At 41.9% G+C, this 27,967-nt stretch overlaps 1 protein-coding gene across 1 annotated transcript; it reads right to left on the bottom strand.

The window, feature by feature from the left end:
* Positions 1 to 21,148: 21,148 nt before the first annotated feature.
* olig3 (oligodendrocyte transcription factor 3) lies at positions 21,149 to 22,027 on the bottom strand (the record flags this gene model as incomplete). Its single annotated transcript, XM_079168600.1, has 1 exon — positions 21,149 to 22,027. The coding sequence occupies one exon, from the start codon at positions 22,025 to 22,027 to the stop codon at positions 21,149 to 21,151; it is 879 nt and encodes a 292-aa protein (XP_079024726.1).
* Between the last annotated feature and the right edge of the window lie 5,940 nt (positions 22,028 to 27,967).

Genomic DNA, 27,967 nt, shown 5'->3' with positions numbered 1-27,967 from the left:
TGCCATCTCCTGGCGACAGCGACCGCTCTGGTGAGGGAAGAATAAGAAGAATAGAGGAGCATAACCTGGCCGCTCACCATGCCCCTCTTCTTAAGATACATAATGGCCTGTGGTCCTCTGCTATGCCTTCTAAGAGTGTGTTGTATTAAAGCGTGATGTGCAGAGATGTAGAGGTAAAGGTTTCAGCTCAAAGTCAGCACAGACTCATGGTGTGAGTTACTGTGATCTCCGTCTGCAGAGTTTGAAACATATTGTTCAATCACTGCGGCAGTTTCAGAGAGTTGTGCTCTGATTTATTTCAGAAAATGTTCCCGCAGAAAGAAACGTAACATTAACGGTGACAAACAAACAAATGAGCTTCTAAAACATCTGCAAAATGAAATCGAATATATTAAGCATTTGGGAAATCCACACAAATATAGTTTATTTATGGATTTCAGGGAATAACGTCCCGATTCTGAGTTTGATTTCATTTAACATCTACGATAAAACCTTGAAGTTTCAAATGCATGACCAGCTTGAAATACAAGGTTTTCCCCTATCATTTTATAAAATCAGAAACCCAAACTTCAATCAGTTGTAGAAATGTGTAAAGTGTCTGCAGTGTGTAGAACACATCCTTAATGAGGTGCTCTTACTGTCTGTCAGTGTTTTTTAATCTCTGACAGTAGATAGTGAAGATACTGAGTAATACATTACACTGCTAATGGTTTGGTTTTGGGATAGCTGGTATCTTTGTATCACTTTGGACTTTACTTCTGTTTCAAACCTGTTCATTGCCGTTCTCTACCTGTCCATCAGATTCCCAACCTGCTCCAGTCACCTGACACCAACCACGACTACTGTATGTGAGAATATTTTGATCATTTTTATCATAATTTTAAATCAAGTTGTTTATAAGATGTTTTAAAAAAGTGTCTGTGTCTTGAAACAAGAGATTACATAGTTGGTTATTGCACTACAATTATGAAAAGTAGATTTAAAAAACAATAAGTTTATATACACTGAGTATATTAAAACTATCACATTGCATTTTTTAAGAAAATTAAACTTTGATTTAAGTGTTAAAGATCTTCTTCTTATCTTGCATCGTGTTTCAGAAGCTGAACGAAACAGATTCTGTAAAATCTGCAAAATAAAATACAGACAATAATAGATAGCTGTCAGATAAATGTAGTGCTATAAAGAGTACAATATTTCCCTCAGAAATGTGGTGGAGTATACGAGTATAATATAGTACAAGTACCTAAAAACTGTACCTAAGTATGGTACCGAAGAACTTCCCACTACAGCCACAGACATGATTGTAATCAGCAGAAAATAGAATTAGCTGTTATTAAGTGTCATCACAACAAAAACATACATGTAAGCACATCATAAAACACCTGCAACCATTAGTTCAATGAAAACAGGGAACACTTTAGCTCTGATGCCTTTCATAACATGTTTCATTTGTAGGATGTCCGAGGAGATCTGTACACGACTGAAGTCTCAGTGAGGCCCTGAGGTGCTGCAGAGTATCACTGGGGAAAAGTGGACCAGTGTCAATAGAGCAGAGGTTCAGTGGTCATTAATCATAGGACTGGACAGCATCAGACACAGGTGGACAGGTCTGGGCCACTGGACTACATCACGTCCTTGACCTTATCTATGCCTTCATCTTCTTTGTTTTTGTGATTTTTTTAGACTTTATTTGTTGCTTTACACCCGTGATTGTAACATTTTCTTGGTCATTTACTTGCATCTTCATGGATAAAACATGTTGTGTGGAGACATTTTGATTGTTTGATTAAGTGCTAAAAGAAGGCAGGTATTTCTTTTGTTGATAGGTCCCTGTATTACAGAGGACAGTTTCCCAATTTAGCGTATCTGATGTTATTGGCCCCTAAATCAGTGTGAGCCCTAAAGCAACGTTGTTCTAAGATTGGGCCGTGACCTCCAGGTGGGTCACAGGAAGATGAATATGGATTATTTTAGAGGGGTTGCTATCTGAAGCTGCAACATAACACAGTTTTTATGTTGTCAAAAGAGGCCCATGTCAGAAAAAAAAGTAGAAAAGTTCAATGAGCAAAGAAACCAATAAAGACCAAAGAGTTTGGAACTAAGATAATGATGGGAACATCCCGTCCCATTACTATTCTGTCATCTTTCTTCCATCTGCGTTTCCTCTCCCGATGCTTTCATCTTCATCTTCCTATCTGCTTATTCAAAGCGCGATGGACCTAAAGGCTCGCGCACTCGAAGCTCAGCCTTCCATCGAAGCCTAGCCACTTTGGAAAACAAAGAAGATGAATTTGTACAAATCTGAAAGCAAACAGCTGAGATTGTCAGCACCGCGGGAACACGAAAGGAGCCAAGTGAATGATGATGTCGCTTAGCTCGCTGACAGATCACTTAGCGAGCTTCAGAAGGCTGCTCTCAGATTCTCCTCTCCTCTCCAGGGACGGAGCTTTCGTCCAGAGCCATTTTTCAGCCAATTTATTTCTTGATGTGGTCTAACCTGGGGCATCTCCCGCTGGGGAGGCTTTATGTGGTGATTAATGACGGGTATTTAGCCCAGGTACCTGGGGGAGCTGGAGCCCATCTGCACAACACTGACAGGTACAACACTGCACTCCAGGACCAGACAGGACAGGTAAGGCCTGCAGCAGACCGGAGAGTGGCAGACAGGTGTGATGAGTGTCACTGTGCCACCCCCAACCACTGTGACATTGTATGACTGCTGCCTTGTTTAACCAGCTAGAATATAAACTTTGCAGAATTACACAAATTCAAGATCTGTTTTCATTTCTTTCTCCCTCCGGCTCCCTTTAATTGTGTGTGTTTCAGACAGTACTTCCAGAGCATCACATGAAAGAGCGAGAGGACCCGCTGGCTGAGGCCAGATGATTTAGACATCTATTATACGCTTGAACGCCTTGTCTTCTTCACTCCATCAGAGACCATCCCTCAGCAGAACCGGCCCAGATGCCAGAAGGACCCTAATGAGATTAGTCTGCGGACAGGTTGGTGGCCAGTAGCTGTCACAACTGCTCTGTCTGTGTGTGGAGAGATTAATGTGTGTGTGTGTGTGTGTGTGTGTTTGCATGAAGGCATACTTGTGTGAGCTCACATTCGTGCACGTATGTGATACACAAGTCTGTGTGAGGGAGTGCACGCAGGCTGCCACGTTGATGGTGATTAATGAGCGAAGTAATCCATAGTCTCGTTCTGTCAGTGATAGACACATCAGCGGACCCCCAGAGCCCGATGAACAGACTGTGCAGCTCCATCAGTCAGAGCACGCACACGCACACACACGTGCAGGTAACACAAATATGAAGTGCACACTCCACGTCAGTGCTTGTGACAGACTCCTGGTTGTTCTCCAGTTTATTATTGGATCAGAAAAAATCATATTATGCCCAGATAATTGATGATTTATCTAGTTCTACTTTTCTTCTGAAGCCTTAATTGTCTTTAACCCATTCGCACAGCTTTGTGGACATACACCTCAACACCAACAGCTAATACAATGCTAACGATAGGCTGTCCATAAAGCCAGCAGTCTGTGCACAATGCTTGAAACCCTGTGGCCTCAGACTCCTTTGAAGCCCACTGAGATCAAAAAGCAATGCTCCATGGAGCACAGACTAGGTGAGGAGTATGGCCAGAACAAGAGACGAATGGTTGGAAGCAAGGAGGGAGGGGCGGAGGACAATGCCTGCAGGACAGGGCCGCTGACTTCCGAAGATAAAATCATATTTCGAGGGCAGGCGTCCAAAACTCCCCGTCTGCCTCCGTCTGCCCTCCTGCCTTCCCTCCTTTCTTCTCTGAATATGGACAATGACTGTTTGCGTTTACAGAACCATAAATCAGAGGTGCCCATTGCCACAGAGCAGCTGGCACGTTTGCCAATAATTATAATTATTAATCATGCCGATTTCACGGTCTTCAGCGGGACCGCAGGAGACTGCACGGGACAGGGTGCGGCTGGCGCCTCCGGGACTGCAAAGCAGGCTGGGAAGGGAAGGGTGGCCTGCAGGAGAGTGGGGGAGGAGGAGGAGGAGGAGAGCGGTACGAGATAGGGTTGGAATAGAAGCAGCCAGGATGAAGAATCAGTAGAGCAGGAACACAAATAAAGATAAACTGAGACTATGTTTCATATAAAGTGTTATTTACTCGACAAACTATTTCACAAGAGCATCAGTTGAAGTTCAAGTCATGTTGACAGCAGCAAAAGAAAGAAGTCAGGTGACATTGTTATAGAGTGACAGAGTCTTTGTAAGGGGGGTGGATGGCGAAACACTGAACATGGGTTTTGTTAGTAACTTCACACAGTTTAATGTATTTTAATTTGCAGGAACTTTTAGAAACGATTATGTGCCATCTTCTCCTCCCACGGCTCTCATTTCCATGTTAGTCTCTTCATCGTGCAGGAATATGAAGCTTCAGGTGATCGCTCCGAACATCAAGCCTCTGGAGGACTTGTGTTTAACTACTCGCATTCATTCCAGCAGCTGTTGCCAGTTCCCTCCTCCTACTCAGGCCCTCTGCTAACCAGCTGCCTTACAGCGCCTAGTAAAGCATTGTAAGGAACTGCCAGCTTGTGTCATCTGCCTTTCACTTCTACAATACTGTAAATACGCGGGCGACTGTATAATTAGTCGGTTAATTAGCGGAATATGTTGTTTTCCTTGTTATAGTGTGTGCGTCTTGGGAAGTTTGCCACGTTTGTGTTCCTAAACTTGTGCAAGAATATGTTAATTTGCTTTTGTCTGTGTATCTATAGTCATACTTTATGTATTCATCAGTGTTCTTACATGTACAGCTCATGTCGCACGCTGGACAGATGGGCGCTGCACGGGTGTGATCAACGGAGACCTGAACCCTGTTGTCCTGATCTCCAGCACAAACCCAACAAATACCATGAGACCTGCAGGGTCCGGCTTTGGTCTGAGGTCAACACATGTCTGTGCTGGCACAAACGCACACTGAACAGATGTGTTAAGCAAATCTTGGAACAAATAGCAGCTCAAAGAAATGCCTCGTTTTCTGTTTAAAAGTGGCGTCACAGCTATTGGGGTGGGTATTAAATCCTTTAAGGAAAACTTTTAATTCTCCTCCCTTTAGAGTAAGGAAATGTAAATAGCGACATAATGCAGCTGTTGTGCATAATTATCATTTATCAAAAGAGGATGAAATCAGTTACATTAGCGCTGATAACCAGCTACAGTTACTTCTGGTTCAAGTTATTTTCTACACCTGCTTCATCATCGGCAGCCCTCACACACTCAGGCTTTGTCCAAAATCATTTCCCATTCACAACAACTAAGGTGGGGATTTGACAACAAATGCAAGGAGTGCTGTAAAATAAAACTTACATTTCTTCTTTTGGTAATTTGGAAAACTATTTTTAAATTTCACTGACTCTAAGTTGTTACTGTCTGTTTTAAATTCAGGCAGTATTAAATCTCTCTTTGTGCTTCTCTCTGTGTCTCCGCAGGAGGGGAGAAAATTGACAGCAGGTTTGATGGATGACCTCCAGCTAACTCTCCTTCTCCATCTCCTCTGCTCTCCATCCTTCCTTCTCCTCCTCTCTCCGTCCCTCTCCTCTGGCTCTCCTTATCCTCTCCATGCATAACACAGCGTCCCCTGGGCAGGCCCGGACAGGGGGTCGGTCTAGGAGGCCAGACCCAGAAACAAAGCACTCTCTGGCATTCGAATGCCCTCCCCCTGGGCCCCTGTCCTCCAGGGAGAGTGCTCTCTTGCTGGGTTGGGGCTGTTAATAAGCTGCTAATGAGGAAACAGACCTCCATTCTCTGCTAACATCAAGACAGATGGACGCACACGACATGTTGGTTTTAAACTTCCTACTAATATGACGGATTAGATGGCAGAAAGGCTCTTATAGTGGCTTAGAGTGGCTGGATCTGGAGGCATAGGGGTTACCTTTTATCAATAATTAAAGTTGATAAATAATAATAAAAGCATTATAATTGTTTGGTTTTTCTGAATGTTTTCTCATTTTTCTAGCTGCCTTATCGCAGAACCAGACCCACTGTTGCTCTAGGACAAACTGGGAGAAAGTTTTCATCAACACCTTTCACACATCATGGTTTACTTTTCATTACCATCCGCCAGTATTGATAAAGACCAGAAAAGCCGTAGAAGGCACCCACAAGGATACAAGTTTAAAACAGAGGTGAATAGCTAAATTAAATTAAGGGTGAATAGATAATTGTTGTATGTTAATAATGGTTTCCAGCAAGCATATTTTACAAATTCCCTACATCACAGTTTGTTTCCATGTGTCTTTGCACTCACACGCTTTCTCTTCACCTCTGCATAGCCTCCCTTCTCTCAGCGTGGTGGAGGAAGTGGCATGCTGTAAACTCTGCAGGCCAGATGTGATCCAAAGAGACAACTGATGGTATTAAAGACACCAACAGAACTAGGAAGTGTGCCTTTTCAAACTCTGCATTGTCTACTGAGGTCCATCAGTGCAACAGGAGGACTGACAGGAGGTCCGTACTGAAGTGCCACGCTCGCATTGAAGCCCCATCCCCTCTCTGTCTCGACAGGAGGCCCATGCAGTGCTGTCTGTGCCAGGCAGGCAGCCTGGCTGTGTCTAGCGGTGGGAGGCATAACAGATAGGTATTGATATGGATTTCTCTCCAGTAGGCCCCAGCTGAGAGCCCGGGGACTGTTAATAGGCCTCTAACGGGATGACCAGCCCATGGACGGCCCCCACCGACCCCCCAGCACTTGTGGAGAAGGGGAGATGATAACAGATGGAGGGGGGGGGGGTTCTGTGTCCTGTTTGACGGACAGACGGAGAAAGGTGGTGATGAACTGGGGGTGCGTTGGGGGTGAGTGACAGGTCTTGGTGGGGCACCAGAAAGCGACAGTGTTGGTGTATTTGCTAAGGGCAACTTTTCCTTTCTGTGGCAGCTGTTAAGATAGTTTGAATGCATGTTAGGGGAATATTTGAAGTTACAGTTCAGATTTGAGAGGTGGGGGAAATACACTCAATTTGGCCTTGTATGTGTTTACAGTTATCTGCTTGTCTTTTCCTTTGATCTCTTTCGGCCCCTTTTTAACTTTTTTTTAAATGTGCTTTTTTCCAACTAAATCAAGACAGTTAAAGCAGAACTCCACTGACATCAAAGTCTGTTTGCAGTTCTTACTTATGTCACCCAACTTAACAAAAATGTTTTTTGGCGAGTTTTTCCTCATCCGATGCGAGGGTCCAAGGACAGAGGATGCCGTACGTTGTACAGACTGTAAAGCCCACTGAGGACGATTTTGAGATTTTTTTATATTGGGCTATAAAAATAACATTTAATTGAAAAGTCAATTGAAGTTATTAACAATTGAACAATTGAACTATGAATGCTTTTATTTCTGTTATAAGACAGTACAGTTGTGATAACTTTGTTAAATCTTTTGACTGACCTCTTCCCATCCCTTACTAAAATTAACCGGAGGTTTTGCAGTGCAGTTAATAACATTAACCGGAAGCTTTAAAGTGGCATTTGCAAGGTGAAAGTCCGCGATGTCGGTCCATCTGAGTCGCCATGTTGAGCAACAAGTAGTTGCTCGGTGTAACAAGGTTGGCTTCACAAAAGTTGAGAAACAGAAGCCTATAAGTGAAAACGGTCGCTGAGGTCGAGCCGTGACAGATGACAGTGGAACGGTTTCTCTGCAGAAGCCACTAGAATGACAGAAGGGCCCGTTTCATCTGAATAAGTCACACGTCACACGGTAAGAAAATGTTCACCTCTCAGGTCTAATTTGCTAGTTGTGCTGATTAGTTATGTCCATCTTAAGCCCACGAGAGCATTTTACAGTGCTTTGTGAATATAAAGTGTGTAAAGGGAAACATATTTGATGTTTAAAGTGTCAATTTCTTCGTAATATTCACCATGTTATTAAAAGACAAAAAAAACAGAATTTCTTTAAATGTGGATTTCTTATTCGTTAACATTACTCTTTATGTTGTTAGATGATTAATTGATTTTGTCAAGCAGTCAAAATGATTGTGATTACTCCATTGGTAAAGTTAGTTGGCCTAATGTGTAAACTATTTTCATTTATTGCTTAGATTTGCTATCCCAGAAGATGGCGATGCTCCCAGCTTGATTTCCAGGAACCCGGATCTACATAACCAATGAAACAGCTGATAAACTATCTGCTTTGTGGTAGGATCCTACCGTCACCAGCTCAAACATACAACATACTTAGTCTGACTCATCAGACCCTGACAGACCAGACCTCCATCTGATCTGAACCCAAACAAAGTTCACTGACAAATGTTCCCTGGTCATCAGACACTGATTTAGCAGTTATTTAAAACTGTGCAGAATTCCCACATAAGGTCAAATACTCACGATGACAGTTCTCTTCTTTGGTTTATTTTTCATATCCATCTAAATGTTGCATTTGCTTTGCTATTCAAAGGCGAGCTAAAGTTGCAGTGAATTCTCTTGTGTTCTTTGTGTTTATGGTTATTGCACTTAAAACTTACAGCGAGGTGTACTTACCCATGAGTGGGTTACAGTTGGTACTACTGCATATGTGAAAAAGTTGTAAAAAGCCATTTGTGACTCCAGAGAGAGCTAGTTAAAGTCTGATAAATGCCTACGAGTGACGTCAAATGTGGGGGTTTGGAGTTAGAGAGACGTCAACCCATAAGACCTCCTCATCTCTGCTTGAAGCTAGCGGCTCAAGGCTACATTAGCGTGACACTGTTGAATCACGTCTCATCTTTTCGTGGTCAAATTGCAGTGTTGGTGTAGGTGCCAAGTTTTAACAAGGACGTAAAAATGTGTGGAGTCAGAAATACGCTATCTGTGGTTCGGCTTCATGGAGCTGCAAATCTGATTCTGAATAACAAAACAATGACGGAATATTCTTGAAACACACACAGGTTTGAACTATTCAAATGCCTATTTTATGTCCAGGAGGGACACAGCAATGCGCAGCTTTCCGTTTTAAGCTGAAATTTTGTCAGACAACCTGTTTTATTTATTCCGGTCGCTCGCTCACTACAAAAACCTAAATAAGGTGGCAACTGGCTGGAGGGAGATCACCTTAAAGTTGCCTACTTGCTCTCGGCTATATTGGGTGTAATTTCCAGGAAATATCACAATATTAAATGTGTATTTTCTGTTTCAGTGGTTACGTCTCCAGTCTGATGTGGAGCTCTCAGCTGATGTCTGGTTTATTTACATGACATAAGGAAACGCTTGTTGTCAGGTGTCACTCTCTCGTTCAGCTTAACTCAACGTTAAATCTCATTTTCAGTTAAGTGATGTGTGACTCTTGTCATGCGGTAAACGACTGCTGTAGTGCTGCTTTTTTCACAGTCAAATACAGTTTTTCCTATTTGAATATATATATATTTAAGAATATTCGTTGGCAGCCCGACAACAAACCCTGTTTTTCTGCTTTCCATTAAGCCATTTCGCTCAGTAAGTATAAACTGAGGCTTTGCCTAAGTATTACATTACCCCGAAAAACTGTGATGAAGTGTTGTGTACCGCTCCTCGACTGCAACAGGGTTGTGGATAGCTTGGCCGTTCTCCCCGGTGGTAGTTAGTGTCATGGTTACCAGCTGCTAGATTCCAGTGCAGCATCCAGTGGCTATTAGCTCAGCATCTGCTGCTGCTGACATTTTCAATATAGCAAATCAGAGCAGTGCTGCTTCATGACACTGTGCACTAGAGAGAAAGATATCTGCAAAAAGCTATTTTCACTGTGTGTCTGTGTTTACCATATCTTCATACCGACTGTACTGTTAAAAACATTTATATAATCTTCCTAATTTAGATCCACATTTAGAAATATTTCTTTAACTTCATAACACTGAACCACAAATCTCACACACACCTTATAGTTGCGCCCGGTTTCACAAAGAATACGTTTTATTGATAATTATGGAATTTTAAATGTATATGTGCTACGGCTGTCACTTTTCAATCTAAATTAAAACTTTAGTTACAAAAATGTATTTTAACTCCCTATCCGCTGGACATATTGCATTTGTATTGAGCTATCATTAAACTAAGCTAATCAATAAAAGCAGAAGTAGTGTGAGGAAGTGCAGTATTTTAGTTTGCACAACTTTGTTAAAAGCAGCTGCTTTACTCACAACAACAATGAATCTGCTGTCACCTGCTAGCTCACCACTTAAGTGAAGTAGGAACAAGTCGAGCAACGTCAAGTCTGCAACCTCGTCTGACTGCTTACTTTGTGTCATATAATCCTCAACCGTCTGCCAGAAGGTTGTAAAAAAACAATAAGACAGCAAGATGTACGTATATGTAAAGACACGTTGCCCGTACGTATAACGTTTCGGGAGGAGGTTTTCAGGATCTAAGGAGCTGGAGCCACGATATATAATTTCAGATCGCACCACAATCTCAAGGCACATATTTCAGATGTATGACAGCAGGTAGACAGGTCTGGGGAGGATTTTATGGTAAAAGAGTTGTGTTTGAATTAATTTGAACAAATAAGGTGTTAATCATTCATTTAAATTGCCATATTATTATATTATTTGAAACAGAAAAGGGCATTCCTGACAGTAATATGAAACGGGAAAAGGAAGAAATAAAATTGCCATCAGAGTTGCTGGAGTTGCTTCATTCAGGCTCGTTTCAACAAATAGATAACAGCAACATGATAAAAACAATCAATATTTGTGTTAGTATTATCATCATTTATAAGAAAAAACAACAACTGTATTCCATAATAATAAAAGGAGAAAGGACCATATACACTCTGACAATCTGTTCAAACATAAAGAAGCAAACAAAAAAATGGAAAATTTTGAATGAAACTTCAGATTAGTTCAGGGAGAGCTAACTCAAAATCTTCAAGAAATAACAGAAAACCTCTTTTCTTCGTCCCCCTGTAAAATATTCAAGCTTGTCGTTGCTTTAATCATCTGTGATTAGATTTGTAAATGTGTTTGTGTCCCGCCTTGTTTGGTTTGATTTTATTTTACAGAACTTTGCTGTGATGTGCAGTAAAAATCTAGTTATTCTTTGAAATATGCCGTAGTCAAGCATGAAATTACTCTCTGGTAACAGAAGGGTTCCTCTCTCTCTCATACACACACACACACACACACACACACCTACACACACACACACACACACACACACACGCACACACACACACACCATCACACATTTTAAATGGTTTATCTGAAACCTCCGATTAAAGTGAGACACAAAAGATTCAAATACTGCAGATGTTCAACCAGGTTTAATGACATGTATGAATTTAAAGATCATCGTTTCCAGCAAACAACTACCTACTGCAGTGCGCACGCACACGCACACACACACACACACACACACACACATCCCTAGGCCTATCACTGTGTCCTGTCTGATTGGGTGAGGTCTCGAGGGAGTCATTAAGTACAAAGCGTTAACATCTGCCAGACATTACGGAGCCAGAGCAGTTTTGATTTGTCCATATGATGACTCTGGCCCATACAGACATTTGTGTGTGTGTGTGTGCCCACTGCTGCTGTCACTTCTGGTTTCACACCCATGATAATGCCTGTTTATAATTAGAGCTGTGCTTTCCTCGTGTGTTTCCATCTCCGCGCCGCTGCTGCGTTCACACCACTTAGCCTCGCCAAGCGGCCGGGGCTGGCCGTCTTCGCGGCAGCATGGCGAGATCTTTTTTTTTTTCTTCTCTGTGATCTTCGTGCCGAGATGCTTTTTGGTGAACCTACATTTCTGCTTTTGCTTTGCGTATAGAACAGATGCCTTTCCAGCTGCAGGGCTTCTGTTCCTTGATTGATCCTCAGGCCTCACTGACTGTCTGGCAGCAGCAAGAAACTTGCTTCATATTATTAAAACGTGAAAACATTTTACGGTATTATTAGATGCTGTGTAGCAGAGAGAGAAAGTCCGCTCTAAACCCAAACCTCAGTTTCCAGATTGAAAGAAGCCAGAAGGATGTTTCATAAACATGACTCGAGAGTCTAAATGGCACAGCGCCGATAAATAAAACAGGAAGAAGTTCAGAGAGCTATAACCGCTGACCAGTTTTAGCATGTGATGGCCATCATGTTAGTGGTTAACTCACCAGCTGGTGACCCTTTAAGAAGGAGAAAAGAAATCAAATCATACATGTTATCAGGTTTTTGTGTCTCTATAGTTCTGGCTTGTTTCTTTTTCATCGTATTTATGTTTCTTTGTATTTTTTGCAATATTAAATGTCTCTTAGTTTTTTATATATGGGCTACTAAAAGGTGAATTTCCCTTAGAGAGGCCATTGCATGAAGTGAAGAGACACTATTCATATCAGAAGAGTATGGCGGTGTACATTATACACACACACACACACACACACACACACACACACACACACACACACACACACCTCACAGATCTCTGAGGTGAAATAATGTGTCTCTCTTTGCCCTCTCCACCAAGAACCACCCGCGTCCAGAACGTCAGACCGTGTTGACGCATTATTTACATGTTTGTTTGTTCTCCGACAAGCTGTCTGGATGTTGTTAACGTTGATATTGATCAAAATCACCAACTGCGATGGATTCCGCCTGGCAGCGCCATCAATGAGGTCCGAACGTGCCAGCTGAATCCGGGCCAGAGGGAGGAGGCTAATGTCTGCTTTAACATCGCCGCCAGCTCACAGAGAGGGTTAGGTAGCGGGCTAACGCCTGGGTTAACAGCACTGCCAGATCACATGCTCAGAGACAGACCTGATGAAGTGTAATGAAAAGGTTTGATATCCTCAGAGAAACCTTAAAGGAGATTGAGTTTCTTTGTTGAAGACCTTTGCAGTTATACTTTTATCAGGTCAGCTGGCAGGTGGAAGTGTGACATCTGGACAGGGAGAGTGATCTATACGTTACTTCTGCTGCCAACTGATGCACGACAGACAGGAAGGTTAGACTGGCTGTAGGGTGTAGACGTGGGCCGATGCCAAGCCACGTACCTCCAGTTGGAGGGGTGTAATGTCTGTTTTTGCACCGCTGCCAACAGAGATGTAAGTGCGATTCCCAAAGGCCTGTTTGAATCCCTCTTCTTTTCAGTTCAGTTACAAAAGAAAGTAAAAGCTAAAAAGAAAGGTCACATGAGCCAGTCATTCATTTTAAAGACAGTGTTCTTCTTTTGCTCCAAGCGAGAGACCATTTGAAGTCAAAGAAGTAATGTGTGGATGCTTTTATGCTGAAATTTATGGTCACAGAAAATGTTGTATTTCCTGATTGTCTTGCCGTTATTTATTGAATTGCCTCCACTGCTTTACCAGCGAACTCCCGGCCACACTGCCTGCTTGAGCACGTGTGTGTGTGTGCGTCGCGGAACCTCTTGCTTTTCATTTCAGCGGCCATGTTAACAGTTTAGAGCAGCCACACCGTCTGCATGATCGACGTGCGCACTGTTCACTGGAACAATAGACAATGAAAATGTTGACAGTATATTGACATCATACCAGCAACATTACTACAGTATTGATGTCCATATCTCCAGAACATGTCACAGAACATATCATTTATGTTGATCACTCGCTGTTTCCGTTTAAAAATAAAAGCACTCCGGCTTCTTTCCCTTCAGTTGTCGACAAAAGGCTTTTCATCTGACATATTTGCAGGACAGTGTCAAGGAAAAATCTGTGACTCTGGAGCGATGAGTTCTTTCATAGCTGGTGGTTGTTTCTCAGCCATTACGCGGAAGATATTGAGCTTGACTGAGTGAGAGCATGTGCAGGGGAGGGAGGTGGAGCCGCGCAAGCGTTTGCACGAGCAGTGCTTGATACTGCGTCAAGGGCCTTTCACACAGAACCCGGCAACTGCGCTCTGAAAGCCATTATTTCTTATTGCTTGCCCGGCACTACGAAGGCTTTTTTTGATGCACCGAGCAAAGCGTTTAATACACAAAGCAAGCAAACCAGATTGTTCTTTGGCCGCAGCGCAAACGGTGTCCATGTGTGAAAGGCCCTTTAGACTCCTCCTGGCTCTGATTGGTTGTTTTCACTATAGGAGCAACAGATTATACGTCTCATGTACTACATGTGCTACTGTCTGGATATCGTGACAGATGCAGCAAATATAACATGTAGTTATTTTTTTTAATAAAGTGTACCTACTGAAAGAAAGTACATTGAGGTTTCATCTGTAGGTCAGAGTCGTTTATTGACTTTAGCTCAGATGTTAAGCTTGTGATAATTGTTAAAATGTGATACATTTGACATGTAGTAAAAGTTCGGGGAGGAACTTCATAGCCTGAGGTGAAGTTATTAACCTGACAACTAGCTAGACTGGAACCTTGTTTATGAAACAGAATTACCATTAAGTCATGCATAAGACGTTGTGATTTATGAAATGTGTATATATATATTAGAAATAGCCTCTTTACCTATTCAAGACTTCATAAGATGATGGTCAGTAAAAATGGTCAGGAACGTTCATTCACGCACAAATTCGCTCTTCTCGTGATGTTTAGATGAGGCCTAGTGTGAATTGGGTCACAATGGTTTGTCATTTTTGAAAATTGTGTCCCCTGAAAAAAACGTTAGGAAACACTGCAATAAGGGATTAGGGATATTACAGGAGTGCTCACTTTTAGTTTTACCTCTAGGTAAAGTGGTTTTGTGTACAGTATATAATCTGGCTTAACTGCTAGTTTGTACAATATTGTTAAAACAGAAAGAAATGATGATAAAAACTACAACAAAAAGAAGCACCTGAGCTGTAAATAAGCAGATTTATCCTTAAACTCTCACTGACTACAAACAAACTTTAAAGAAACTGAGGATGATTTGATCACAGCGTTCCTTTTTACCTTGACTGTGATGTCATCCTGATATAGAAAATAATGGACTCATCTCCTTCTTATCTCTCGCAGCTCATCACATATTTTCCCTTACGTCGAAACCAGATGGTTAGATTCAGTCTCAAGTTGCTTGAAAGTGTCGACAATGAAGGCAATTTCACGGCAGGCAAAGGCAAAGTGGGATTCGTCTGCTTTAATGACCATCAACCTCTAAAAACTTTTAGTGTATCGACCACAGAAGGACGTCACGTCGCCTTCAAAGCCAAAACAACTTGGTCCACATTCAAACTCCCTTCATTTCAGAACTTTTCCTGTCCCCTGTTTTTCATTTAGTCGTCAGTGAAGAAACATAATCAAACATGTTTTTTAATTTCATTTTGGACCGAGCCGTACAAAGAGGTGGTCTGATCTCTCTATTTGTGTTGTCTGTTCTTGGCTTCAGTTGTGGCTCTCTCTCCTCACGACCGTGTTTCACTTTGTCGCCCGACTCTCCCCGCTGAGAGGGGACTGTCACCCAGCGCTGTGCCAGGCCCCGAGCTGGCTCACCCACACACACACACACACACACTCACACACACACACACACACACACACGCACACACAATCTTCTCTCCGTCTCCCATATTTAAGAGGGAAAAAAAAGTTCTCTTGCTCAGTTTTTCCCTGTGTCATCTTGCTGAGAGACTCGTTCCTCCGGGCAGATTTGAAGCATGTGGTGGCCAGAGATTTAGATAGATATATCTCTGCCATTAACATCTGCTCCCCTGGCCTGCTCTGCTTTTTCCAGAAGGCCACCACACACACACACACAGACCCACACATACATACACACACACACACACACACGTTGCGGTTCATCCATGGTCGACAATCAAGGACAGTTGGTTTTGAGCAGTGTCAGGACAGTTAGACTCTCACGGGGAGTCTCCAAACTACAGGCGACTGGCACACAGACAAACACTCAGAGAGCACATTTACGGCCAAACACTGAACGCCATCTGTCAGTCACTGTAGGAGGATATTACCGCTCACACACACACACACACACACACACACACACATACACATAAAGGCACTTTCTGTCTGGCTGAATCTGTGTTTATTACACCAAATTTCACACCAAAACTGGCTTGTGTGTGTGTGTGTGTGTGATGAAAGTGCGAATGTGTGTATTTGTGTGCGCACTAGTTCGTCTTCATGTGCATATTTTGCCTGCTGTGTAAACACAGCATGTCCGTTTTGTCAGGAAGGTTGTCCGTGTGTTGTATCTTCTTCATTTTACGGGCCAATAATTGATAATATTGACAGTGATCGTGCTCACGTGGTAATTTACTGGAGGAAGAACTCAAATGTTTTACCAGTAAAAGTCATGTATTCAAAAAAGTATTATCAGCAAATTAGACTTACAGTATCAAAAGTAAAAGTTTTCATGATAATATATTATTAGAAATATGATATTTAGGGATGCAACTCATAAAAAAAATTCTGATGAATCAATTAGTTGGTAAATTTATTTTAGTATGTAAAAAAGTAACAATTTCCACAAAATACATGAAATTGACCAAAGGTGAGGTGTTTCTTGTTTTGTATACAATTCAAAAAGTGATATATACTCATAAATAAGAAGCTATTCATTCACTCATTTTTATGAAGTGTTGGCGATAAATATTCTGTCAACTGACCAATCCATATAAGTGTAAGATGATTAGTATTATTGATGCATGCAATGCTGCAGTTGATCAAGGAGGTAGTTCCATCTGTTTTCCTAAACTGTGAGGCAGTGCTGGAATATAACTAAGTTTGTATCAGAATGAAAAGTATAAAATGTACCTCTTGAATGTAGTATAATATTATAACATAAAATACTAAAGTAAAGTACCTCAAAATTAAATACAGTTAAGTTACTTAAATACAGTACTTGAGTAAATGTACTCGTGTTTTTGGATCTGAAATGACTTATTGTTTCATAAAAGACTTTGAATTTTAGGGTAAGAATAACACCTTATTAAATCAAGTTAATTTGTTCCCATTGTGTTTGAAAGCCCCATCATGACAGATGATACAACCAGCCCCAAACAATAACGCACATGGATGTCATTCTGCAGCCCCATCCTCTCACTTCCCGCGACCCTGCATGGACAAAGGGAAGTGTCAACACCACCTCTCTAAATGCACAATTAACATGCAAATGAGCTCAGTCGCTAATGGCGATGGCAAAGCGCTCTTATGATGGAAATATGCTTTCTGTTTTGGCAGTATGGGTTAAACATTAGCCCGTGGAATCAGCTGAGGACAGGAGGGCAGAGGGCCCCGGGGCTTCCCTCAGGGTAGGAAGAGAGAGAGTGATAGAGAGAGCTACACACAGAGAGGGAATGGCCTCTGCACCTGCTTCACTGACTATGAAGCCACACCACACACACACACACACACACACAGAGAGCACGACCAGGCAGTTATAATCAGCCTCGTTCAGGCTGTCAGCCCGGTCAATAACTTATCCCCTCAACTGCTTTTGTTCTAGCAGCAAGCTCGGCTGATGCGGCCGCTGCCCCTTATTCAACAGAAATTTATTTTCAATTGCTGCCCTCGGGCTCCGGCCCTGCTGAAGCACGTTGACCGAGCAAATAAACAAACCAGCATGTTCACCGCTATACACACTTCAGGCAGGACTCTTCAGATTGAACGCAGCAACAGTCGGCGATTGCCAAATGAGATGTTTGTACAAACTCATCGTTATTAAAGCGTGAAATGCCCCTACTGTTTGTGCATATCTGACTAAAAGTCTTGTGTTTGCAGCTTTGTATTGTGCGATTGAGCTGGCAAACAGATCACTGTGTTTTAATTAAAACAACTTCACAGATTTCAGGTTTTGAAGTCAGATTTGGGAAAAGGCAGCTCGGTCACAAGGACACCGAGCGAGGCAGACGCCTTGTTAGCGTCTGTGTCCAAAGGCCTGTTAGTGTTTGTGCGTGTGTGTGTGTGTGTGTGTGTGTGTGTGTGTGTGTGTGTGTGTGTGTGTAGAGGCGGCACAAAGCAGTGTTGCTCTAAGTGATGAACCCCGAGTGGCTAACAGGTGTGTGCTCTGTAAAAGGGCCGGTCGTTTGTCAAGCCTCTTGAAAAGAGGAGCTGATGTCCACGAGTCCATTCAGTCATCGCTGACCGGCCTGAAAACCCAAAACACAGGCAGTAATATTTATAAATGGAGTACAGACAGTTGTGTTTTAAATCTGTTTTCAATGTACTACAATATGTTCATATGTCTGTGATGGTTTTGTTATCAGTATGCTGTGTTGTGTTTTTGCACAATGAGCTCACCAAGGCAGGTGTTGTAATAAAGTTAACTCAACTCATTTATTTTGGCTTATTTATTCATGTATTCACTCGTGATCCATCTTTGAGGTTTTGATGCAAAATAAGTGGAAAGAAAAAGACAGAGAAAAATGTAAAAGTGCCAAAGACGTGCTAAAAATGCTTCTTCTGTTAAACTGCCACTGGTAATAAAATACCTCAAATACCTGTGAAACAACAACATATCCCTGCATTCAATAGCTATTTTTCACAGAATATATTAAAAAGGAAATAGAGGCTGTTTTGTACTTGGTTTCATTTGTTATGTTGCGTCATTATGATCAACTTTCTGTCTTTGCTTGGCGTCCCTTTTGAAAAGGAATAATCTGAATCTCAGTGGGATTATAGAAGTAAATAAGAGACTAATGAGTACACTTTTTGTGAACCCTGCCTGGAAGATAATCCCCGTCATTATGATAAACACAGTGGCAGATAAAAATCCATAATTCAATCATTGTTTGCAAGAGTTTGATTACTTGTTCATTTAGTCGAAGGCTTTTAGCTTAATTACAGTAGAAAAATCTTACATTTCAGAGTGCAAGCCAGTAGCAATAAATACTCCTGTTACCATATGGTCATCAACCGAACTGCAAGATTTCTCCCCCAGAATGAAAACAGAGAAGACAGTGATTTACATTTGTCTTGTGCGTGTTATTTGCATGTGCATGAGTGTTTTGTGCGTTATGTTGTGGTTTACTTACAAATGATCCCCCTCCATGAATGTAACATGGCAGCAGCAGCAGCAGTTGTCTCTGCTTTGCTCAGCTCCTAATTAGCCAGAATTAAGAAGTATTCCTCGGCCCATTGAGGAGTCCATTTCCTTTGAAATCAGAGCATAATAAACCTTAAGTAATTACCCCAACTCATGACTATTAACTCGCAAACCGCCAGCTTCCCTTGACAACATCCTCCTCAGTGTTGTGTGGTTAAAAGGCCATTGCCGCTACCCAGCTATTTACATCCCATCTGGCAGCCCGCGAGGGACAGACAGGCTATACTCATTCCTAAAGACAAAAACGAAGAAGTGTAAAATGAACTCTTTCACACTTTCTCAATTTAGCCACAGAACTTGTGTTTTCTTCCCTCCAAAATAAGTTACAAAAGGGCTTCATCGTCTCCTTTTCTTTTTCTCTCTTTCTTTCTTTCTTTTTTTTAATCCACACACACTCATTTGCATGCGCCGAGGCCGAGGAGGGGGTCTGAATGTATAATCTTCTTGCATTTAGTAGCCTGTAATCCCGACGCCTTTCTGTGATGTGATTTTCTCCTCTTGGTCCCCCATGAACAATTAACTTGTAATCTCCACAAACATACATTCTGTCGCTGCAGAGATGAGACGGTGAAACACCCAAGGGACCCGGCGGACAAACTGCTCTGCGCTCCCCGAGGCGGATCACTTTCTAGCTGCTACATGGAACAATTCAACTGGGCTCCATTAGGATGCAGCCAAGTCCCCTCATTTCATCCTCATTTCCCCTCTCTTTAACATTTGTGCTAGCTGCTCGGAAATGTTAAATAAATGCAGCCCGACCATGACCGTGTTTTAACTCATCAGCTGGTGTTTTTGTGCACAGAGGAGAAATAAAATGACAAGTTGACATCATATCAGATTTTTTGTTTTAAAGTGTCTTGTGGTTGCAGGGAATCAACCTGTATGGCTTTCGGGCTTTCCGAGCTGTGTCCAAAATATTACCTTTAGTAGACAGACAAACATCCTTAAAGTTCTGCTATTTTCATTTATACCCAAGAAATAATATATTTTGGTTAGAGTAATTCAAAGGGAAAAAAACAAGGGTACATATCATCCACTCACTTGTAGTTTTCCTTTTTCATATTTTGTCGATAATCAACATATTTGACCAATTTCTTGTAAAGTGATACTGTATTCTGCTAAATGTATTTATCTTCGTTTATTTCAATTAACGTTCAGTAGAACTATAGAGCTTGTGAAAGTTAACACATCGTTACTTTTTTCAACAGAGGCCTTGCTGTAGTTTGAAATGTCACAAAAATATTTTTAATTGTTTTTGCAACTGAAACATGTGAGAGAATTTAATACCTTTTGGCTGACATAAAGGAATCTATTTTTGGGATAAATGTTTGTTTTCTTTTGAAAATAAAAATATGTTTGGAGGCTTTGAGCTGTCAATGTGCTTAAAAATAAGTAAATGAATAAGTTAAAATGTACCTGTACTAGACTTCAGGAAATGTAAATTATCGATAGGACAAATATAGTTATTGAGTGTTTAAGAGTGACATTTAAAAAAAAAGTGAGACAGTGAGATATGATCCATCATTTCAGTTTTATTGAAATTTCATCCAGGGACGCTGGGTGATAATAAATATTTCATCAATCATCAACAATGTACAAAAATAAAGACACAGGGTCTCTGGGCATAACAAATTCAGTTCAGCAAAAACAATCATGCTGTGATAATTACACCATCATGCAAAAAAAGAGAAGAAATAAAAACACAAATGGACATACAGTAAGCCACGAAATAAAAATAAATCTAAAGAATTTTAAAACAAATTTCCACGGTGGCAGAGTCATTTTAGCCAAACACATGAATGTCATTATTTTCATTTACAACTCAAGTTTAAAATCCTTGGTACAAGGCACAGAGAGCATTCTTCGTTTTCACAAAATAACGCCTGATACAGAAAAAAGGTCAAATGAAATCAACATGTCCATGCAGCCTCCTTCACTTTTCACATTGTGGCGTGAAACTAAAACTCAGTCAGACACCAGAGGATCGTGGCATCTTGTTGCATGACGCACAACTTTTTCTTTTTACCTTCAATTGGAAAATTCATCAGTCTTTATAAGTCCTTGTTACAAGGAGGAAAATAACGTTTTTTTCTCATACGCCCAACAAGAAAACAGACTAAACAACAACATGCACAAGTGATGCCAACTCCACCCTCATGCCCTGAATTCTCTATTTACAAACATCGTTACATCTCTCAGTCTCCGCGTGTCTGACAGACCATCATTTCATCAGGTCCTTGCCATCCACTGTGAGTCTCGTGAGGCCGGCAGTGCTGATGGGGATGTGTGGAGGAGGGGGCATCTGGCAGATGGGGCAGGGACACGGCAGTCCGGCCCAATGCGGGAAGCCGGGGCCCAGCTGCATGGGCTGGGGCCCAGCCGGGGAGCCCTTCATCAGGGCGTGGGGTGCTCGGATGGACGTGAGCCCCGGCAGCGCGCTCGACAGCGTGGAGGACGTGGAGGTTGTCAGCCCGCTCCCGAGGAGAGGGTGCACCTGGTGCGCGGCGGCGGCGGCTGCGGCGGCGGCTGCAGCGGCCGGGCCCCCGGGGTGTCCACCTGAACCGGCGGCGTGCGCAACGGTGCCGCAGTGGAAAGCTGAGTTGTGCCCTCCGTAAATGTCCCCCACCAGCCGCTTCATCTCGTCCAAGGAGCTGTTGAGCATCAGGATGTAGTTCCTGGCGAGAAGGAGTGTGGCGATCTTAGACAACTTCCGCACCGAGGGCCCGTGCGCGTAGGGCATCACCTCGCGCAAGCCGTCCATGGCCAGGTTGAGGTCGTGCATGCGCTTCCGCTCCCGGCCGTTAATCTTGAGACGGAGGTGGTACATTTCCTCCTCGGTGACTGCTTTTTTAAGTTTGAACTTGTCTCTGCTGCTGCTGCTGCTGCTGCTGCTACTGCTGCTGCTTCCTACTGACTTGGGGTCTCCAGACCTCAGGAGATCGCTGGCGCTCAGCTTCTGGCGCAGCTCTTCGCTCTGCGTAGATGAGGAAACGGAGGAGCCAACGTGGTGATGATGGTGGTGTGGATGGTGGTCTCTGAGAGACATAACGTCCATGTCCGGGGAAGAGGCTCTGCTGCTCGGGCTGGAGTCTGAATTCATTTTATGGGTTCGCTTCCGAGGTTGTTGGGTAGGAGGTCGCTGCTGGCTTCCTCCCTCTCTCTCTCTCACTCTCTCTCTCTCTCTCTCTTCCCCCCTCTCTCTCTCTCCCCCTCTCTCTCTCTCTCTCTCACACACTTCTTCTCTCTCTCTTTTTACTCCCTCTCTCTTTCTGGAGCCTTCAGTCGCTCTGGTCACCTGATGTTGTCTGTATCCCTCCTGTCCCACGCTTCTGTCCCTCTTATCACATCGGTGTCCACTTTGCCTCCGCCGACTTGCTCTCTCTCTCTCTCTCTCTCTCTCTCTCTCTCTCTCTCTCTCTCTCTCTCTCTCTCTCTCTCTCTCTCTCGCTCTCTCTCTCTTTCTCTGTGTCTCTGTGTCTCGGTGTCTCGGTGTGTCTCTGCGGTGAGGAGGACACTGATAGAGGCTATTTATACACGCGGGGAAACAAAAGCAGCTTTCCTATTCATAACGTATAGTTAGGAGGATGACGTGCCCGTTAGAAAGGGGGCGGTGTGCTTTGACTGTCCCAGTGACCGCGGTGCGCAACCATTCACTGCCATTGTCAGGACACCGTTGGGGGTCTTCTTTTTTTCTCCTCTTCATCTCTTTCTTATCTCCTCTCCTCTCGTGGAACAGCAAGTTGCTCTTCCTGGGACAAACTGGTCAGTTTTGAAAATTGCTTCTTTTATACCATTTTTTGTAAAACTTATATACATGTTGTTTGGAGAGCCTCCCACTTTATATTTAAAAAGTGAAACACTACATTGGTTTCGGACTGCGTTGTCTGCTGAGATTTTTTTCGAGCTGCGTAATGTGAATTTTACGCACAAAATAATTTTATAACCTCGCGCAATATGTTTTTTTTAATTATTATTTCACAGATTTGTACATCAAATTGTTGATGAACTGCACTATGAGGAGGAGGAGAGACTGTGATCTGTTAAAAACAACTTCCAGTCTCTCACACAGTGCTCACTGAGTGTTTGTCGGACAGTCGAATCTTAAACTAAAGTGTCGGTTCGGCCGCTGGTTGCCTGAGGGAATGGGGAGGAATGGGAAGGGAAATTGCTTTCCCATTCAGCGGCTCCTGCGGCCGCAGGGGTGCGCGGCCTCCGCTGGGACAGAGGTAACATGCCCGCTCCGACACTCGGCACTCTGCTGGCCATATGGCAGCATGTGGGCCTCATGTCTGGTCCTTCATACGACTTCTCATCGCTTCATGTCTTACAGAAAGTTCATCCTTCATTTAATTTATTCATCATTATTCATATTTTACATGTCAGCCTACAACTTAAATTGTATCCCTAAGGATTCAATATAGGCTAGCCTAAAACAATTCAGCACTAATTATTTTAAAATGTAGATGACAATCAACATATGTAAAAAAAATGTCTCACAATAGTCATATCATTTCAAGGATTTAAAGTTAAATACTTTACTTGACCATCAAGGGGATATTTGTGCTAAATACAAACCCTTCATTCACAATCATCTAAAAATATGAATAAGGACACATTTTATGTATTTAAACAAGAGAAACACAGAATAAATTGAAATCAGTCATCCTCTATTTTCACAATGTAATAAACCAATTTAGAACATTTATCGATCATAAAACATATTTTATTGATTCATCAAGGAAACAGACAGATCTCAGAAGGCACTTTTGTGTTAAAATATTGGGAGAATACATTCAATTGAGTCAGTATTGTCTATATTAAGCTGCTGAGAGCGCTCTCTCCACTCTGAAGAGTCTCCTCCAGATCTGTTTTGTGGAGGTGGAGTGGAGGAACGGGCCGCCAAACAATAACATGTGGAAGTAACTGAAGCACTCTTCCTCTGACCAGCACCTCAGCATCCCTCCATCCATCCATCTGTCTATCCTTCCATCCATCCGTCTGCACACACACACACACACACACACACACACACAGCACTTCAAACACGGATAATAAAGTCTGTCTCAAACTCTGCTCTCTGCTCCATCCTTCGCCAATGAGATCCCCCTGGTAGAACAGTAAAAATGTGTATTCACGGCCTCATTGTTGGCCCAGCAAAAGAGCCCTTCTCATAAAGGTGCTGCCAATGCAAAGAAAAGCGCTGCTCGGCTTTGCTCTCTCTTGGTGGCATTTGAAAGTGTAAAGCTTTGAATACCAATTGCTTGAACTGGACATATGTGAATCCGCTGTAAGCCTACTAATCCTGTCCCCAAGTGTTTCTTTGTGTGCGGGGCAGCCTCGCACACCCAAGAGAAAGTGTTCCTAATCCGGCCAATGTGGAGAAATGTGTGAATGAGAGGGGCAGAGGAGAGCTCACAGAGGAGGTATGTGAGCATGTGTGTGCGACAGGTATCAGTTTGTGCAGGAATACATGCCTTTGAATGAGTTTCTTTCGCTTTATTTATGTTTTTCTGGTGTGTTTTCTTTTTTTTTTTAGTGTAAGTCCATCTGAGGCCCTTGGCTCCACACCACCAGGACACAGGTCTAAGTGGAGCCAGTTATTCACCGTTCCCCCACACTACTGTCGCAGCAGGTCGCCCCTAATGTGCTCTTTTCACCGCGTAAGCTCCTCGCTTTCCTTTTATTCCTCTGTTCGTATCTTCTTTTTTTATCTTGTTCCCTCTCTCCTCCTCTCACACTCTTTCTCGCGTACTGTCTCTTCTCTCCAGTTTCTGCTTGCATCTTCTCTTCTCTCTTTTAATCTTTATCTCTTTCACAAGTGGCTCGCTGCCCTCTCACATCAGTTTCCTGGGCAGCAAAAGGACAGCTGGAGTAAATGGGTGAAACTTTTAGTCAAAACTGGGTTCACTGTACCCATAGGAAGAAAACCACCCAATACAATAGGTAGTTTTGACTCAATTTTAGTGTTATTATGGTTAAAAACTGTTATAATGAAGCTTTTTTAAAATCGTACATGCTACTGTTTGTTACTGAATGCCGATTATATGTTTGAGCGTCGTGCACATTGTTTTGTACAACTAAATAAATTTGTGACATTTTTATGCTACAACTTGAGCTTGTTGTGTCTAACATTAGATCAAAATAACAACGTTATTAGTTTGGGTAAATAACCCAACAGTAATATAAAAGTGATCATTTAGTGTGTAGCTATGTGGGCGAAGAGCATCTACACACGTCTTTCGTGCGAACACTGAAGAGTCAGAGTGAGCGTTTATTGAGTGAGTCACCGTGTGACATGCGTGACCCGCCAAAAATCAAGTTTAGCTGCATGGTTTCAGCTTTTTTCCATGTGCTCCAATGAACCACTCAACCAGTCACATGTTTTTGTTTCACCCTCTTCAGTTTTATAAAAAAATGCTGTTTGCGAGTTCTCAGTGTTATTTAACGCCATCTCTACGCCAGCAAGCGCTTGATTAACACTTCAACGGCGACTCAGGGACTATAGCTTTCAGTAAAACAAACATAATGTACGCTAACCTTTCATATTAGATACAATTATTACAACAATATGAACATTTAGACTCCCTCATGTGGCTTAAAGGTGAACTGCAGATATACACTTTAAATAAAACACTGGAAGAAATTCAGCAAATTTGTTTGTCGAGCCGAATGACATCTCCTGTGACCCTATACTTGTGGTCCTGACTCAGTCTTTGACGGGTATAGGTGACTAGCTGGTGAACATAGCTGAGCATTTAGCAGCTAAAGAGCCAGATATTTCCCTCAGGAGTTAGTGGAGACCAAAAACAGAGCTAAAAGAGAGTGAATATTGGAGTTGGACAAACACAATTCCAAATGAATAACAACGTTGCTCCGTTTTCGAAATGTAATTTCTATTGCAGTCCATAAAACTTAAGTAACAGGATTTTTAAAAAAGTATACACCCGTATATTAATGGTTTAACTACGTCAGAGAAGTGAACCGATGCTCTCCAGGAACAACCAATCTCCCCTGCGTCTCTCTCTCCTGGGTGGGCCACTAGACCCCCTCTAACAAGCTCAGGGCAGTAAACAGTCAATGGAGGCGTCCCTCCAGCAGTATGTGAAGACAGTAGGCGGCTGTCTTACCAGAGGGAGACACAAGGTCAAGGTGGCAGCTCAAAGGTGTCAAGGTTGCTTTTAAAGTAAATTATTATTTGTTGCATTTACGAATATTTTGGAAATGGTTGTAAAATCTAGAGGAAATAGTTAGTTTCAGTTACTGTTTTTGATTGTGTTTGGCAATTAGGAGCCATTCAAAAGTATTTAATATGACCTTGTTTCTGGTTTAGTAATCCCATTGGATTTGATTACGTTAGCAATTTGTCTTAATCATATTTGTGTAATCTCACTGAAACATCCAGACACCTTCTAAATAACCAACTGCTGTTCAGTATTTCATGTACTTCATTTGTCATCTTTTCTGTTTGAAATTGTGCGCAGCTGGCCTTGTGAGTTATTGTTACATCAAGATGTCAACGCTACATATGTCATGTTGTCGAATTGAAATACAAATAGTTACACCTCACAAAGCTGTTCCCTTCTCAGTTATGAGAAACGTTCTGTTCCAGCTTCAAAAACGCTCGAGGCAAATCTGTACCTGAATCAACCCGGTGTTCTGAAAGCCAAGAATGTGTCACGTTGTCTTGCCCTAAAGCGGAGAAGAATTACATCTTAACTAATGTTCTATGGAAACAGACAGAATGTTCACACCTCTAAATGACCTGCCTATAAATCATATGAAAGGCAGTGAGACATGTTTCCGTCTGTTTTTGCATTCAACACATTGTAGGGTGTTTTAAAGACAATATAGAATATATACTGTATACTGTATATGTATATATATATATGTATAGTGGATGGAGGAAACACGTCTGACGATCAGAAGTTATGAGTGCTGCTATGTACAAATAAGAATATTAATAAAATGTCTTCAAAATGAATAATGACTTTAAATGACATTGTCAGTATTTTAAAGATGGTCTCAACTTATTAATTAAAAAAATCGGGGCCATCCTTATTATAACTGAGGAACAAATAGCAGCAGAGAAGCAGAAAAAACGAAAAATTGTATTACATATGACGAGTTGAGGAGACATAAAATGCTTATTATTTATTATATAACACTTTATTCTTTTTTGTATTGTATACAACCATCATATTATAAGTACTTAACTTCTGTTTATTTTTTCCTGTATGTAAGTATATTATGGAATAAAGTCAATAAGTCCCAGGTCATAAATATGCATATATTAAGCATTTTTCTATTGTTCTCTGTATTTTTGTTGGTGCAGGGAGGAGTCAGTAAACCACCTAAAGTTTCAAAAATCTGTCAATTCATTGAATGAAAAAAAGGTTCTTGAGGATGACAAACTCGTGAGGGACTTCAAAGGGAATCATCTGTTTTGCTTTGTAGAGATTGATTTAATGTATATTGTCAAACGGAACAACAAAAACTTGTTTGCTTGCACCGTGTTTCTTTGTTTGTTTTGTTGGACATATATTACTTTGTCTGAAAGGTCCAGTCAGAATATTTGAGCTCTCTTTGGATGGAAGTTCATGTTGTATATTTTACGATTATATAAAATATTAATTTGAAGCTTTTTTTCTAGTCAGGTCTGCAGTATATTATGCCAAATGTGTAAGCGTTGATCTGTACTCCTTTCATTTTGCCCGTCAAAGATGCCATCAAACACAGTTTGAAGTTTCACAAAAAGAGATTTCACAAAAGGTTGAAGCATTCTATCCGCAGACGGAAGACAGCAACACGAGTATTGAGATCTAAGAGTGAAACCCTCCAGCCCTTGTCAGAAGTACCTCTGAGATTCATTCATTTTCAATCAAAGCAGTAAAAAGTAAGAAGATGTACTGCACCTCTCAGAAATGTTTGGGTAACTTTTTTAAAAGTCTTATTTTTTCTTCCTTGGGTGAATTCTGTTTAAAAGAGAATATCAATAAGATTTCTGTCTTTCTTATTCTTTTTGTGTTGTGAAAAGTAAACA

This window comes from Pholis gunnellus (genome assembly GCF_910591455.1).
Source record: "Pholis gunnellus genome assembly, chromosome: 11".
NCBI classification, from domain to species: domain Eukaryota; kingdom Metazoa; phylum Chordata; class Actinopteri; order Perciformes; family Pholidae; genus Pholis; species Pholis gunnellus.
The sequence above is the reverse complement of the archived record's forward strand: the minus strand, read 5'-3'. Positions and strand labels throughout refer to the sequence as shown.